This window comes from Lepidochelys kempii, chromosome 5 (assembly GCF_965140265.1).
Source record: "Lepidochelys kempii isolate rLepKem1 chromosome 5, rLepKem1.hap2, whole genome shotgun sequence".
NCBI classification, from domain to species: domain Eukaryota; kingdom Metazoa; phylum Chordata; order Testudines; family Cheloniidae; genus Lepidochelys; species Lepidochelys kempii.
Window position 1 is genome coordinate 112476155 of NC_133260.1, and position 16991 is coordinate 112493145.

At 41.9% G+C, this 16991-nt stretch overlaps 1 protein-coding gene across 1 annotated transcript in view; it reads left to right on the forward strand.

The window, feature by feature from the left end:
* Nucleotides 1-16991, forward strand: part of DENND4C (DENN domain containing 4C) — a 114795-nt gene that overhangs the window by 81110 nt on the left and 16694 nt on the right. The window contains exons 21-27 of the mRNA XM_073345479.1: nt 1803-1928; nt 5002-5136; nt 6682-7838; nt 10099-10279; nt 11905-12014; nt 14365-14540; nt 16470-16652. Coding sequence (XP_073201580.1) covers nt 1803-1928; nt 5002-5136; nt 6682-7838; nt 10099-10279; nt 11905-12014; nt 14365-14540; nt 16470-16652 — 2068 coding nt within the window. The remainder of the gene's footprint in view (nt 1-1802; nt 1929-5001; nt 5137-6681; nt 7839-10098; nt 10280-11904; nt 12015-14364; nt 14541-16469; nt 16653-16991) is intronic.

Here is a 16991-nt window from a genome sequence, read left to right on the forward strand (position 1 = left end):
ATATTCGTGCATCACAGGACCTATTGTGCATATGATTGTCGCATACCCTTTTTCATTTATTAATATCTTGAATCTTCCTTTAAAGAGAACTTGAGACTGATTCCTGAGCTGTACCTGATGTACTTGTCTAGATGACTGAATTTTCCTTCTCTCTGCTCTTTGTTACTCTGCTTCTTGCTCTGCGCTCTCTTGGTGCTGCATTTGTCCTTGACTGTCATGGTGTGGGGTGCAGACTTGTATGGTGTGAAGCCTTGGATGCACATGTGCATTAATTCTGCCTTTTGAGTGTTACTGCTGCAGGTAAATTTCCCATTTATTGATAGGATATTTTCACTTATGTGCAAGGAGGGTGTGGGGGGAGATTTCTACATGGCTAAAGTGGTGATAGAAGAAAATAAAGATCAAAGGATGTCTAACGTTCTTACTTATCAAGTTGCTTGTAGAATAGATGCAAAACATACATTAATTGTTAGTGACTTAGGCTTTTTAACTCTTATCAATGCTCTTCTCCATGTATGTTCTATGGAGATAACATGATAGGTATGGTCTTATATCAGGCATTCAGAGCAAGTTTGTTGTTCAGCTTTGTAACTAAGGAGCCGTGCGAAATTTCTTTGGTACTTGAGGGTAATTTGCATTGTACCTCTGTGTTTTGAAACAAGCTCATGTATCCAAAGACTTGCTAATAAGCAGGTTTAGGAAATAGATCTCAACATGCTGTATGTTATGCTATGGAATGAGTCCCATCTGTTCTCCGTTAACACTATTTCCATCATAAAAGTTCCTTTTTGGGTGCAAAAAGAGCACAGATGTTATGATAGCTGAGTTTTGGGTTTCTGTAAAGTTGACGAGCTGTCTAGGCTGAACACTTTATAGTAACAAGGTGGGTGAGGTAATATCTTTTTTTTTTTTTTTTTTTTTTATTGGACCAACTTTTGTTAGTGAGAGAGACCAGCTTTTGAGGTCTTTTCTTCAGATCTTTTCTTCAGGCCTGGAAAAGGTGCTGAGTATGTCAAGCTAAACACAAGATCAGACACAGAGTTTAGCATAGGTAGTTAGCATATATATTATAAGGGACCATTCAAGGTGGAGTGGCCCATTAACATGCCTGTAGTCTAGAACAGAAAGTGGGTAGTGGGTTACAGGTTGTTGTAATAAGCCATACATCCAGTGTCTTTCAGTGACCATGGTTTTTAGTGTCTAGCAAAGTTACAAATTTAAGCTCCCAGGCTCGTCTTTTGAAAGTGTTGTGCAGATTTCCTTTGAGGGTTAGGACTGATGGCTTTGTGAAAAGTGTGCACGCCCAGGTGATATACTGTGTGTTGTCATTTTTCTGAGAGTTCATTCCAGAGCAGAGTGATTGTCTGGTTTCTGTGGCGTTTGGTTCTGGTTCATGCAGTGTATAAAATTTATCAGTCATCCCTCGAGACTTTCAAATGAGCCTTTCAAATGAGCTACCATAGCGTACTGGTGGGGATGCACTTAGCAAATTCTGTAGTGTACAAGTCATTTTGAGAGTGTACTATACTGTAGTGTATTGTAGCAAATAGACTATTAAACCTAAAATAGGCTTTTTCATTCCTGTCTTTGCTATTGTTTTCTGGCTTTTACCATTACCAGTTCAATACTGTGTGTGTGTTTTGTGTGCTAGGCATTGGTGATCTCCTGACTCAATTTCTTTTTTAGCAAAAACTAGATGTAGCACAAACAAGTTGCACTTAAATATGTTAATAACATGCAACAGAATTTCTCAGTTTAAAACAGAAAACTGTTAGACTACTTGCTTGTATTCTTTTCAACAGGGGGTCAATCAGACCAAGGCTATGGATCCAAGGATGAACTCATAAGGGATGATGGAGATAATCTTCTTGCAGCTGAGACACTAGCAGAAAAAGCTGCTTCTTGTAAAATGGAAGACCTAACAGGAGGTCAAGTATTTAGATATACATTGATAGGGGTTTCTTTTAAATTTGTCCAATCCATTTAAAACATTCACAAAATTACAGTCACCACATGATTGTCTTTTATTATTCTTTCTTGTTTAATTGATCCCTTGGATAGGAAATAAAGTACAGCTATATCATATCTGAGTTGCTGGCTTGAATCCAATCCGTGTCAGTAATGACCACAAACAACCATTTGTTAATTAACTCTTCTGTGGCCTAAGTCCAGTTCCTAAATCACATTTGGCACTCTTATCTGCAGAGAAGCAAAGCACAGCATGGGTGTGGATATGATTCCTCTGGTTTCACCCTGTGTCAGGGCTCATAGTTAAGGCTACGTTTATGTCATGGAGGTCATGATATCTGTTTGAGCCCCAGGGGCTCTCAGGACTCTGGAGCTGACAGCCAGTGGGACCCTGGCAGGGTTTCAGCGAAAGGAGACAGCAGCGACAAGAGATAGGGGTCCTGAAAAGTTCCAGCAACAGGTGACAGATTCCTGAGGGGGCCCTCCTCAGGGTTCCAGCGACAGGCGACAGCCTCGCATGGCGAGAGGGGGACGCCTCAGGCGAGCGGCTTGGGTGTCTCATTTTCTCTTTGGGAAATATGGTCACCCTGCAGCTCCCAGCCGCCATGGGCTGAGGGGGAACCCCAAAGCTCCCAGCCACCATGGTGGTGGGGGAAACCATGGAGCCGCAGCAGCAAAAGTCACAGACAGGTCACGGCTTCCGTGAATTTTTGTTTATTGCCCATGACCTGTCCATGACCTTTACTAAAAATAACCATGACAGAATCTTAGCCTTACTCGTAGTCATAGAATTTAAGACCAGAAGGGTTCCCAAATGGTCTAGTCTAACCTCTTGTGTATCCCAGCCTACCAATAACGCTCAGTACCTCTGTACTAAACCCAACAACTGAAATGAGACTGAAATATTATCATAGACTAGAATCATAGACTGTCAGGGTTGGAAGGGACCTCAGGAGGTCATCTAGTCCAACCCCCCGCTCGAAGCGGGACCAATCCCCAATTTTTGCCTCAGATCCCTAAATGGCCCCTGCAAGGATTGAACTCACAACTGTGGGTTTAGCAGGCCAATGCTCAAACCAGTGAGCTATCCCTCCCCGAGGAGTCTTACCCATTGATATACCTCCAATAATAGTTAAGTTTGTGCTGTCATTGTCATGTTACTCTGCTTTGTGAGCAGAGAACATCAGGATTATCAATCTGGCAGTTCCCACCAGCACTAAATTCATTTTAAAAAGAAATATATTTAAAGCTGCCATATTCGATAAAATGGAGATGCCATGGCAGAATGTGTGTGACTTGACCAAGGCTCCATTGCTCTTTATAAAGCTTCTAGACCATTCACGTTGGTATGTTAGTGCTTATCAGTGTTGATGGATATACTTAGGGCATGTCTACACTACAAACTTAAGTTGATCTATGTTAGGTCAATTTACAGCCACTGCAGTGGTTCGTGTCCGCACTGCCCTCCTGTTGGTGGTACACATCCTCAGCAGGAGTGCTTCCACTGACTTAAGAGGGGCAGTGTGGAGGGCTGAGAGCCTGGGCTCTCAGCTACATGCCCACCAGGAGCCCGGCTGCCTCCCTCCCCTCTGGCTCTCTGCTGGGAGCCCGGGTGGCAGCTGAGCTCTAGCTAGAGCCCCTGACCTGCTCTGGGGTGATAGCCCCATCTGTAAGCCCAGGTTCCTTGTCAATTTCATGGTTCCAGCCAATGTAGGTAGCCCACAGTGTATCATCCTGATTACACCAACATAAGTCCTATGCCTCCCATGGAGGTGGAGTTATGATGTCGGTGTAGGAGGGCACTTACATTGGTAGGAGCAAGGCTGTAGTGTAGACACTGACATAATAAGGTCAACATGAGCTGTCTTACATCAACCTAACTCTGTAGTGTAGACCAGGCCTTGATATCTAGCATGATAACCTTCTACATTATTCTGTGTAAGACTAGAATCGATAGCCCACTTCTTAAAACTAATATTGCCTTTCATCTTCAAAGTGCTTTATAAACATTAATCCTCACAACACCCAAGGCAAGTAGTTGTTCCCTAAATACTGAAGCTAAATGATTTGCTCATGATGTGGTCCCCTGGATTGGTCAATGGAGTAGAATTTAAGAGACCTGGGTTCTAGTCCCATTTCTGTCATTGACCTGCTTTGTGACCTTGGAGAACTCCGTTTTCTGTCTTGTCTACTTAGATTTTAAGCTCTTCACTGCAGTGTCTGCCTCTTACTATGCGTTTGTAAAGGTGTAGCACAATGGGGCCCTAATTTCAGCTGCGGTCTCTGGTGCTACCATAGTACAAATTAGTCGTAGTAGTACTAACATGGATGGAATCTGAGTTAGTGAGCTCTAGAATCTTTATACTAGCTCCCTGTCCTGTGCTTAGCCATGCTTTGCATGGAAGCCTACCATATAGGTCCAAGGTAACTTGATGTCACACTTAGGTACTGCAGTTGTCTTTCAGTGTCAGAGTGCCTCAGAACAATGGCTGATGTTGTCTACGCTAAGAATGATACCAAGGCACAATACAAGTGAAGAACCTAATTATCTCTTGGTTTTATGGGTCCTTTTCTTAGTTTTCTGTAGACATTTTCCTGTAGTTTGAAGAACCATCTATTTTTTTCTTTTTGAACATATTAAACTGTAGTTATAGGCATAATTTGTGTGCACCTGCTCTTGACTTGTGAAGCAATTATTGCTGTTCACAATAATATAATCACTTATACAAAATCCATATATGAAGGTCTGAGAACGTTTGTTCCCTCTTTTGCTGTATGCCGCCTGCAATACTTCATCCACACAGTGCAGCTGGTGAGAGAAAAGCTGTTCTTATAGAGGCAAATCCTGCAGACTGTGGAATGTATTGAATTAATTACAAGAAATGCTCAGTGCCTAGAAGGATTGGCATCTGTGGGCACTGTACTAAGAAGAAAACCGCTTGTACATTTTGTCTAAAATGTATCTTCCAAAACAATGCAGATCAACTTATTTGTTTAGACAGCATAATTAAAGATGGGTTTTTCTTACTCTAGAGGTTGGTGGTACTGGTGAAAAGCATCAGCAGAGTGCAGAACCTCACAGTTCAGCAGAACCACCTGTGTGGGGAAGCAGTATTGTGAAAGTTCCATCTGGCATTTTTGATAGCACTGGCAGGAAAAACAGCAGTGGTGAGTTACTGAGTATATTGTTTAACATAACTGTTATCAACAAAATTTGCAACTGCCTCTGGCTTCTTGTTGTTTGTTTAACTTGGATGTTTGGTAAATGGAATCTTGAACTGATAATATGGTCCCAGGGACAAGACAGTGTAGAGGGGAGTCAGGAGACTTGGGCTGTATTCCTTGCTCTGTCACTGACTTGCTGTGTGTCCTTGGGTAAGTCATTTCACCCCTCTGCTCCTCTGTTTTGTATCTGTAAAATGGCAGTATTTGCCTTCTCCTGTAAAGCAGTTTGAGATCTATGGATGGAAAACGCTATGTAAGAGGCAGTATCGTTGTTGTTACTATTGCTAATTGTTGGTGAATGGTCTTTTGTCCCGACAAGTGGAATTACCAATTACTAGAAGACACCATTTTAACTTTAACGTTACTATCTGGGATTTGCAGAGATGCAGCACATGTGTCACCTTACTGTGAAGACCCATGGAGTGGACATTCTCTGTCCTGTGATAGGAATACAGCTTACTACCTGCTCCCCAGCCTTGGTGGCAGGGACAGCTGCAAGAGTCCCAGAGTGCTAGGTCAGCATGTAATTGGTGTGGGAAGATTGACTCAGGCGGTGGTAAAGCACCTCATAGACTTGCTGCACACGACAGCTAAGGGAACTGACAGCTGTTAAAGGAACAGACAGAATCAGTGTGAGATTGAGACACATACAGAGCTAAGCACCTAATGGAATCCCATTGAAGTAGAGTCACTATACCCACTAAGCAGTTGTTACTGCCATTAAGTTTCATTAGGCTTACATTAATTGTCTGGGTAATCCTGACTGAAGTGAAGTGTACTGTAATATTCAGAGGTTTGGTGCTGTCAGTACAAAGGCAACTTTAGGCATAAGCTAAGAAGGAGGCTATTAAAGAAGGAATCTGGAGTAGCGCTAGGACTACCATGGTGAGTTCATGACAGATCAATCCTGAATTGCCCTTCTCCAGTTATGGTGGTCCTTTCTCCAAAAGCATGTATCTGTGTTCTTGACCTATGCAGTAGATGTCTTGGGGACTTAAAGACTCCACAGAATTATTTGTCCTGCGTGCTTCAGTGTTGTCTTAGAAGCAGCGCCACAGCCGATGCAGATAAACCCCACTCTTCTGAGAGCTAAAAACACTGGCAATAAACCGAGCATACAGAGGGTGGAGTCCACCCTTTTTGGGAAAAGAAATGATGCAAAGGGAAGCAGGTGGGCCACTGAGCTTGGTGGAAAGAGGGAGTGACAAATGTCCATCTTTGCTTGGGTGCTGCAGCCTGCTCATGCAGGCTAATAGTATGCATCAGTAACTAAAGCGCTAACTTTAACTTTAATCTTTCCACACTTAATTTGTGACTCAGTGGTACTTTTTAGAATTGCTCTAAAGTATATTTACCGCTTTCTTATTAGGAAACTTGTAAAATTTTTAAATAACCCAGACCATATGACCTTTATTTAAATTATTTCCTTAGCAGTATATGTTGGGGGGAAACAAGGTATTACATTAATGCCATGTGCTTTCTTTTTAGGAACTGCATCTAGCCCACTCTTTATAACTCAGGATCCAGTTGAAGATTCAGTCTTTAATGATGCTTCTCCCAAGAAAACAGGTGAAAAAGGGCAGAAGAGGCAAAAGCTCTTTTCAGAGAGGAGCTGCAGTTTTAGCACTGAAAGCAGAGCAGGTATGCTGCTGAAGAAAGGCAGTTTGGACTTGAGCTCTAGTGAAATAGCGATAATGATGGGAGCAGATGCCAAGATCCTCACAGCAGCTTTATCCGGGGCCAAAACTTCACCCCCTCACACTAGTAAATCCAGTAGCTTTGGCAGTATGGGTGACCAGCAGGTCTCTGGGCGGAGTGGCACCAGGACTCATGTGAGCGAAGGTGCTGAGGAACTAGAGCATAAGTCGCCTTCAGTGCTGGAGGAGCCTGAGGAAGGGCAAGAGCACCTTGAGAATGGAGGTGAGGACAGTGCAGCCAAAGCAGAGAACATTCACGCCAAACTTCTGGATGGTGATCAGCCCCCAAACCAGAAAACAGATGCCAGAGATGCAGTGACTAAAAGGAATAGCTTCTATGGAGTGATTAAGCCTGTTGAAAGGGAAGATGTTGAAGTGGGCTTGGACCCTTTATCTTTGCTGGCTACTGAGAGTATAGAACCAAAACCCCCAGAGCCTGAAGAAAAGATTGTGTCACCAGTTGTAGCACGTAATCTGGCAGATGAAATCGAAAGCTATATGAATCTAAAGAGCCCCCTGGGTAGCAAGTCTTCCAGCATGGAGCTCCACAAGCAAGAGAACGGAGAGGCAACAGCCTCTAGTACACTTGATCGCTCCCTAGAGAGGAGATCAAGCCTACCTTCAGATTCTGTCCCACCAGCCCCAGGGAAGAGTGAAAATCGGAAAAGTCCTTTAGTTTCCAGGTCTAAAACCTTTACAGGGAGACCAAAGCAACAAACCCATTCACGAGTCCAAAAGGAGAGGCCTTCATCATTATCGGTGTTGGGTCGCTCTTCACAGCATGGCTCACTGGGGTCTGTGGTAACAAGTTTATCCAATCTGAAGCTGGACAATATACTCTCTGGACCGAAAATAGATGTTCTGAAGTCTGGAGTGAAACAAGCAGTTAATGTAGCCAATAGGATGTGGGGTGCTGTAACCTCACAATATAACTACTCGGATGATGAGGCAAGTAGATTTTAGTTTGATACTTCCTGTGTAGAAGGGGGCATTGCTATTCAAGATATTTGACTATTTAAGGTGCCTTATTTTTCATAATCTGTTTGTTCAATTTTTATTTTTTGTTGAGTCAAGCATAATTTTTTGGCTTTTTTTTAAGTGTTCTTATAGCACTAGAGATGAAAACTATGGCCTGTCATCCTCAGCAATTGTTTTATTTAAGAAACTGTGAGCAAAAATCACTTTAAAGTGGTCATCATTTATCAAAATACTGCATGAAACCAGATCAAGACTTATTACATTATTATATGATACTATATGTGATTTTTTTTCCCCAAGGGCTTTTGTAGTGAAGATAAATTGAATTCCAGAGTTTAAAGAAGCTAAATTGGTGGTAGATTGGGGATTTAAAAACAGAAAGTTGGTAGAGGACATCCAGGCAGTATGATTAAACAGCATCCTTCAGGAAATTGGAGACGACAAATTAGGAGAATGGGGAGAGGGGAGGGGACTAAACTGATTCAAGGGGAAGCACTAGAACTCAATCCAAAGGGGAGGCATGATTTTTTTAATCTATTCTCTCTCCTTCCCCTACCTCCCAATGCATGTTATGTCTTTATATCTGTAAATTAAATATATTCCCCTCTTGAAAAGACTCTTGATCCAATTTGCCTCTCTAGCTGCTGTCTCTCTCTTTCTCCTAAGTTTTCTCTCCAAATTCCTGGAGCATATTATTTACTCATGCTGCCTGGATTCCCTCTCTTCCAGTTTTCTAATCCCCACCAACCTGGCTTCTGTTCTTTCCACTCTGCTTGAAACTGCCCTAACCAAGGTCACTATTAATGTCCTTTTAACTAAATCCAAAATGCACAGCTTTTTCCTTAGGCCGGCTCTACGCTGGGAGTGCGGGGGATCTATCTAAGTTACGCAACTTAAGCTACGTGAATAACACAGCTGAAGTGGACGTACTTAGATCTACTCACTGTGGTGAGTCAACAGCTGATACTCCCCTGTCGACTCCGCCCGCACCTCTCGCTCTGGTGGAGTACCAGAGTCGACAGGAGAGCGCTCGGCGGTTGATTTATCGCGTCTAGACTAGACACAATAAATTGACCCCCACTGGATTGATTACTGTCCATCGATCCTGCAGATAATGTAGATAAGCCCTTAGTCGTCTTGATCTGTCTGATGCCTATGAAAATTATCACTTACTCCTTTTCTTTCCTTCCTCACTTGGCTTCCATGACTGGGTTTTCCTGGCTGTCTTTCTACCTTGCTGATTTTTCCTTCAGTATTTGCTTCATCATTTCATCTCCCATCCTATTTTGGCATCCCTCAGGCGTTCTGCTCAGTCCCCGTCTCTCTTTGTATCTCAGCAACCTCCCCTGTGCCGAGAATTCTGCACTATCAAGTCTTGCATCTTAAATAGCTGCCTCTCTGTCCTGTCCGTCTGGGATGTCACATACAAACTCTGGCTATTCAAACCTGAGTTTCTTATTCTTTCTTTCTCATCCTTGTCCTTTGTCACCCTTCTCTGCTGTTTAACAACTACACTGTTCCCCTTGTCTCTCAGGATCACAACTTCTAGGTCATCTTTCTGACTCTTCCCTATATCCAATATCCAAAACTGTAACTTGCTTTTTTTGGTCTTTCTGCCATTCTCCTCTGTCCCTTTCCAGTCTATCCAAAATGCAATTGCTCAAATAATCATCTTCTCCTGCCATTTTAACTGTTGTTACTCCACTCTTTAGATCCCCTTTTATTTCCTTTTACCAGAAACTCAGTTTGTCCTCACTTCCAAGGCCCTACAAACTCTTGCCCTCACCTATGTCTGTGCTCTCCTTTACTTCAACTACCATTCCTTTCTTTTTATCCTGCTTTTGCTCTTGGTTCTCCCCACCTTGGACTTTGCACCTGTTTTTCTCCCTGATCCCTGCGCCTGGAAACAATCAATGTTCTGTTTTGTCAAGAATATTCTCATCCTTCAAATCCTTTCTTAAAACTCTCTTCTGTCCGCTCTCTTTACCACCAGTAGTCTGCAGTGTGCTTTCTTCCATGAACGCTTGGCCAATGTGTTTTCTTGCCTGTATGACTTGACTCAGTTGTACTGTGTGGTCAGGGGATGAGACTTAATCTGTTTTGTAAAGAGTGTAAACCTATAGTGCTGCATGAATTACTTTTAATAATGATTAAATGGCAAAGAAATACAGTACATGTAGTTCTGGAAATATTGGAAAAAAATGTTAAGTTCCTTCTTTCTGAATTAAAGGAAGAAACCCATCGACCAGACTTCACCTTTCCTGCTGGTTTTGAAGATCGTATTTTAGGAGACAGTCTGTTACCAAAACCAGGAATCCCTGGGTTGGTAACCAGTGAACTCACACAAAGCACTACCAGTCTTGGCAGCAGCAACAGCAGCGGAGATGTAGGAAAACAGCACTACACAACAGGTTTGAATTTTTCCTTCCTAATTCACTATTTTTGGAACATAATGAAAAGGAGAAGCTGTTGTTCATCAGTACAAGAGTGAAATGGCTCAATGCAATGGGATCAGTAGCACTATCAAACGAGAATTTATCTGCAAATGTGAGTTGATGCATTTTGGAAAGACAAATAGCCTTTTCTTGTAGGTACGACATAGTGAATACATCTCTTTGTTATGTAGAACGAAATATGTTCATAGTGCTTTGTACAAGATGGTCAGCTATAACAGGATTTCCTGAGTCTGGAGAGCCAGGAAGATATTACATCTTTTCTTTTTTGTCTAATTCTTATAGCTATGCTAAACCTACTTATTCATGTAAAATCAGCTTTCTATACATGAGTACGCCCAGAATATTAATATTAAAAAATGAGCAGCCAGATTTTCCAAAGAGCTCTCATTTAGCCATCTAAATGATGTGGCCAGATCTTCAAAAGTGCTCAGCACCATTTTGAATAATAGGAGCTGCTGGGTGCTGAGTTGTTGTGAAGATCTGAAGTGGTTACTGGGTATATCTAAGTATGTACATTGTTTGGTGTCTTATTCTCAATTCTAAAACTGAATGAACCTTAATATCCTCAGTGACTAGGATTACAAACCACTCTGGCCCAGGACAGGAAGGGGCTAATGGTCTGTCCTGGATATTGGGCCTTAAATTAGCCCCATCCTACAACATCTACTAGAAATGTTAAGTCTAGAGGGAGGGCCTTCCACGTATTGCTCATCAGAAGGGAATATTATATAAGGGAGAAGAGTCAGGTTTGGAGAGCAGGTGCCCTAACCAGGGGAACGCACATGCCTAGAGGGAGATGGGTTGCAGACCTAAGGATTGCAGCCTGCAGATGAGGGAATTCCTTGGAAAGGAAAGGCTCCGTCAAGACTGCCCGCTGTGAGTGGCAGAAGTTGACCGGGACTCTGAACAAATGGGACTAATGGGGTTTTCCTCTCTGGAACTGATCCCAGCCTATACTCCACTTGGGCAGCAGGATTTTGAGGGTTTTGCTAGGGTAGTTTTCTTTATTCACCCCCCCCCCCCAAAAAAAAAGTTGACTCCACCCCCAACCCTTAATATCACCCACAGGCTTATCCTAGTTTTTGGCTCAGCCATGGCCAGTGAGCACCTGATGTGACACTTGCACCCCTAGCTTGGTGTTTCTTCTCATTGGTTTCATTTTCTTGTTCTTTGTGTGGGTATATCAATATTCAAGAGATATAGGCATTATACAATAACAAATACATGGACAATTCATTTTGCTCTTCAGTTTCCTTTCTCTTTGGTTAAATCTGTTAGACGTATCATTCCTATCACTTTTACTTTTCCCCAGTTTTCTTGTGCCAATATATATATTATATAATATATTTATTAATGATGCACAAATACTACTTGGAAATGCTGATGGCAAATACGGACTCTATTGTAATGTTTACATAACAATATTACTGCTATAAACTTACTCATACAGAACCTTGGAATGAATTCTTCTGTAGTGTTGGCAATGTCACTTTTTTTTCCCCTGTGTTAGTGAAACTTTCCATTTGAAGAAAAATAAACTTCACTTACTTTGGATAAAGAATCTAACTACTCCTTTACAGGTGAGGTTTCATTCCCGAGAAGTATGAAAGGTCTGGACTCTGAGAAGTCAGAACATGGATCCTCCCACAATACTAGTTTGTCCAGCATCTTCCAGAACTGTGCAATGGAGGTAAAATGATGTCTCAGTTTTGATTTAAAAAAATATTTTGGTATGAAGAAACACACTCAATACACGGGCTGCTTATATTCTCATGATCCAAAATGCCCTTTCATTCTGTTAACTTCATTAGGAGGAGTGCAACACCTTTCAGCGTCAAATCCTACAATAATTTAAATACAAATGAATTTAAATAAACAAAGGGGAGGAACAACTAAGTTCCCTCAGAATCATTCTTCTTTGATAACTACTCCTTGTTAAGGCCATGTCTACACGTACACTGCTGTGATAGATGCAGCGGGGGTCGATTTAGCAGGTCTGGTGAAGGCACGCTAAATGAACAGCAGAGTGCTCTCCGGTTGATGACTCCAGTTCTCCATGGAAACGAGAAGAGTAAGATAAGTCGAAGGGAGAGTGTTTCCTGTTTATGCAGCACGGTGTAGACACCATGGTAAGTCGACCTATGCTATGTTGACTCCAGTTACGTTATTCACGTAGCTGGAGTAACGTAACTCAGGTAAACTTACTGAGGTAGTGTAGACAAGGCCTAATGGGAAACTGAATTAGTGTGCTGCCTTCAGCATCTCCCATCGCTGCCTATTGGTGCATTTTTACCTTTTGTTTGATGTCTACATACTAACACAAACAGCTTTGCCTCATGATAGCAGTTCCTGCAACTCTTTCAGTTCAGATATCTAGGACCCAAACAGTCTCTCTTTTAAACAGTATCGGGGGTAGCCGTGTTAGTCTGTATCCACAAAAACAACAAGGAGTCTGGTGCCACCTTATAGACTAACAGATTTATTCGGGCATAAGCTTTTGTGGGTAAAAAACCCACTTCTTCACATGGTGCCACCAGACTCCTTGTTCTTTTAAACAGCTGTTAGATCTCCTGGAGCAGGGGTGGCCAACCTGCACCTGAGAAGGAACCAGAATTTACCAATGTGCATTGCCAAAGAGCCACAGTAACACATCAGCAGCCCCCTCCCGCCCCCAGTGTCTCCCACCCGCCAGCAGCACCACCGTTCAGCACCTAATCCTCTATCTCTGCGCCTCCCACCTGCCGCGATCAGTTGTTTGTGGTGTGCAGGAGGCTGGAGGGGGTTGGGGGAGGAGGAGCAAGGGTGCAGCAGACTCAGGGGAAGGGGCGGGGGCCTTGGGGGAAGGAGTGGAGTGGGGCCGGGGCCTGGGACAGAGCCAGGGATTGAGCAATGAGACCCTGTAGCACATTGGAAAGTTGGCGCCTGTAGCTCCAGCCCCAGAGCTATGCAAGGAGCTGCATATTAACCTCTGAATAGCCACATGTGGCTCCGGAGCCACAGGTTGGCCACCCCTGTCTTGGAGGATTGAGGAGCCTAACTGTTGCACTACATAGTGAGATGAAAAGTAAAGGATAGTAAAAGAAAATCCTTACTACAGACTTTGAAGTGCAACCCATTGTGTTCAAAGAATGAAACTCCAAGAAAATGGGAGTCCTAGAAAATAGACTTGAAAAGACTTGAGGTCATATAGTCCATCCCCCCTGACAGTGCAAAATTATTTCCCTACACCGTGTTCTCTTCCAGTACTTGGTGTGGTCCAGTTTTAAAAGAATCAAGTCCTGGAACTTCCACCAGTGAAAACTTGCTTCAACCAACCAAGGAAAAAACAGCAAAACATATCTCCGTCTCACATTACTATCTGAATGTATCCCACATCATCCCTGATCACAGCTAGAACTACAAAACTTAACATTGGCATCAAGCTATGTTTCAACATCATTTACCAACTCCATGTGTGGAATTTGTTTTATGTATAATTCGACAGTATTGTATCTCGTTATAGACGAGGTAAAAGGAGTAAGTATGTGCATCTGAACTCCTTCCTGCCTTGTGATAGAGATTGAGAAAAGCTGCAGATTTCATCAGTGTTCCTCCACACATCCATGTTTTCAATGTGTGAAGCTTTTACAAAGTGTCCTTATTTGTAAAGACCTAGTAAAAACAGAAATGTACAGACTTATAATAAACACTTTAGAGGCATTTTGTCAGTGTTAATGTTTCTATGCTTCATGTTCGTTGAATGTGTCAAAGTGGCATGTAATTGCTGAATAAAAGCTGTTCTTATTTATTTAGCACTTACATAGTGCTTTTAATAGATCTCAAATCACATGACAAAATGGATGAATGTTGTTCCCATTTTATAGATAGACCGCAATCCACAAAAAGGCTAACCAAGTGGCCTTTAGCATAGCGAGTAAGTGGCAGGGCTGAGAATAGAACCCAGATCTTCAGACTGTCCTCTTCCCATATCTGCTGGGCCACTGTGTGCGCTACACCTATAAAACTGTTTAAAAAAGGCTAATAATCATTCTCTGTTGTAGGTCTTGATGTCAAGCTGTTCTCAGTGCAGAGTTTGCGGTGCATTGGTTTATGATGAAGAAATTATGGCTGGATGGGCTGCAGATGACTCTAACTTGAACACCACATGTCCATTTTGTAAAAATACCTTCTTACCTCTTCTTAATGTGGAATTTAAAGACTTGCGTGGATGTGCGAGGTTAGTAGGAATTTGCCAAGAGCTTTACCTTTCCCACTTTACACAACTTCAAAATGTATGCTGTGTGATAAAATTATTCATATTCAGATGTTAAGGCCCTTTAGGGGAGGGAACAAAACAAAGATACTTATTACCATACACAGCTGGGGCAAGTCACTAGCAGTTTCCCTGTTTGTACAATCATGATTGGGATAAAGCATACTAAAAATATCGTAAGCCATTGAAGATTATAGTAACTGCAGCTAGAAAGGACTGAACTCTCAGGTTCATCATTTACACTTGCCAAACATCTCATTTTCTTGAGTGTGTTTTCCATAACTGTTACCATTTGGAAGGCAGAATATCTGTCTGTTTTTTGTTTTGTTTTTCTTAAATCAAGGCTAGTGTATGTACAGCTTTTTAAACAAGCTTTTCAAAAAGGCTTTATATATGGAACACTTTGTAAACTTCATCAAGCAAGGTTTTTCCCTCCAAGACTGGTTTAGCAAGAGTCACGTTATTGCAGGATATCAGTTTTAAATTGGGCTAATTAACAGGACTATGAGACCCATAGCCCAGAGTGCCTTTTTATGTACAGCCTTTCCAACAGCTTTGTATTCTGCCGCATTGAACTGAATGGTGAAGACAGATGACAAAAATCTCACAATCTGAACATAATTTTAAAATGATCTCACACAGCACATGTCATTAGTGGTATGAACTAGCTATAAGCTACCCATTCCTTATGACTTAAATAAGCCTGGGAAAGCCAAAGTATCTATAAAGCTTATGCATAGAAGATCACTAGGAAAACAAGATCATGTTTATGTTGCATACTTAATTATACGTGGTCTTGATGTAGCAAATCTCTTTATTGTGAAATAACAAAATATTGTTTTAAGTGGTTACTTTAAAAAAAAAAAAAAGTCCACTTTGGTTTCGGTATCTCTGCAAATGGCAGAGCAGGGTAGCATGTGGACTAACTTTGCATGTTTGATGTTCTCTCTCTGTATTTGTAGTAATGTGAGAGGGATGTCATAGATTCATAGATATTAAGGCCAGAAGGGACCATTATGATCATCTAGTCTGAGCTCCTACACAACACAGGCCACAGAATCTCACCCACCCACTCCTGTGATAATAAACCTCTCACCTATGTCTGAGCTATTGAAGTCCTCAAACCATGGTTTAAAGACTTCAAAGTGCAGAGAATCCTCCAACTAAATTGCTAGATAGGGACACTTTTTTCCTGAAAAAATGCTGCTAAAATTAACAGGAAAGATTCTTCCTGCACAGCCTCGCTCCTGGAAGCAGCTGTGGCAGCGTAAAAGGACAGGAGAATCCCTGGATCTGGACAGGGGAGAATTCTCCTGGCATAAACACTGCAAAAGCAGGGCTCTCACAGGTGGGACCAATGGTGGGAAAGATGGGGCTCCAAGACATAGCACTACCAAGTTTTTGGGCAGGATTGCCAGCCATATGCAGATTACTTTGGACTGACATAATGTAGGCAAGCCCCACGGGCTGCCTAAGTTATGCTGGGGGCTACACTGGCCACCAGAAGATCCCAGAATAAAGACACAAAAGGTATCTTAATGTCACTTTAGTTCCATCTTCCCCCGAGTGCGACTTTTGTGCTGTGACTCTTAGAGGTCCAGTACAAAATTACACCCTATATTAGAAAAAAAAAATCTGCTATATTCTAATTTGTGCTTTGAGTTGCAACAGTAACAAGAACTAAGGCTGTGATCCTGTAAAGACTTCAGTGGCATTCTGAAGCTCAGTGCAAGTCTTACTGTTGTGATTTTGGAGGGGATTTTATGTACAGTTCTTTTTTCTTTTGTATGTTTGTAATTGTAACTATTTGGAAAATAAACTTTTAAAAACGTACATAAACTTATGCGTTCAATGCCTTTTTTCCCCTTTTCTCTTGGTCATGTCACTGTTTAGCTTTTTTCTGAAACAAAGTACATCTGGAGATAGTTTACATAGTGGAAACATTCCATTAACCACGGATCCTCTGGAGCAGAAACCTGTGTCCAGTCCTGCTGTTGCTGATTTGATCAGTTTTTCAGATCACCCAAAGCCCAACCAGACCATAGCTGAAGAAACCAGCTCTGCAACTGAGCAAAGGTAGAGGGGAGAAAGGAGAAAACCGTTCTTAGTTTCTAAACAAAATACTTTGTGATGGTACCATTAGAAATTACTAGCACTTTCAATATTGTCTCTCTTGTTGAAAAGTGAAAATTTAGCATACTGTTGTCCCACTGTATATTAAAAGCTAGTGTGCCAAATATGATATAGAAAAGTCATTCTTACTATTATCATTGGTTGGTCTTCCCTCACTTTTTTCACCTTGTAAGAATAATTGTTAGCAAATTGCTTTAAGTTCATCTCTGTGAATTAGTGCCTTAGAAGCAGTCTGCCTATAGAACTGCAGTTGAATCTGATAATTCAGTTATACATGAACTT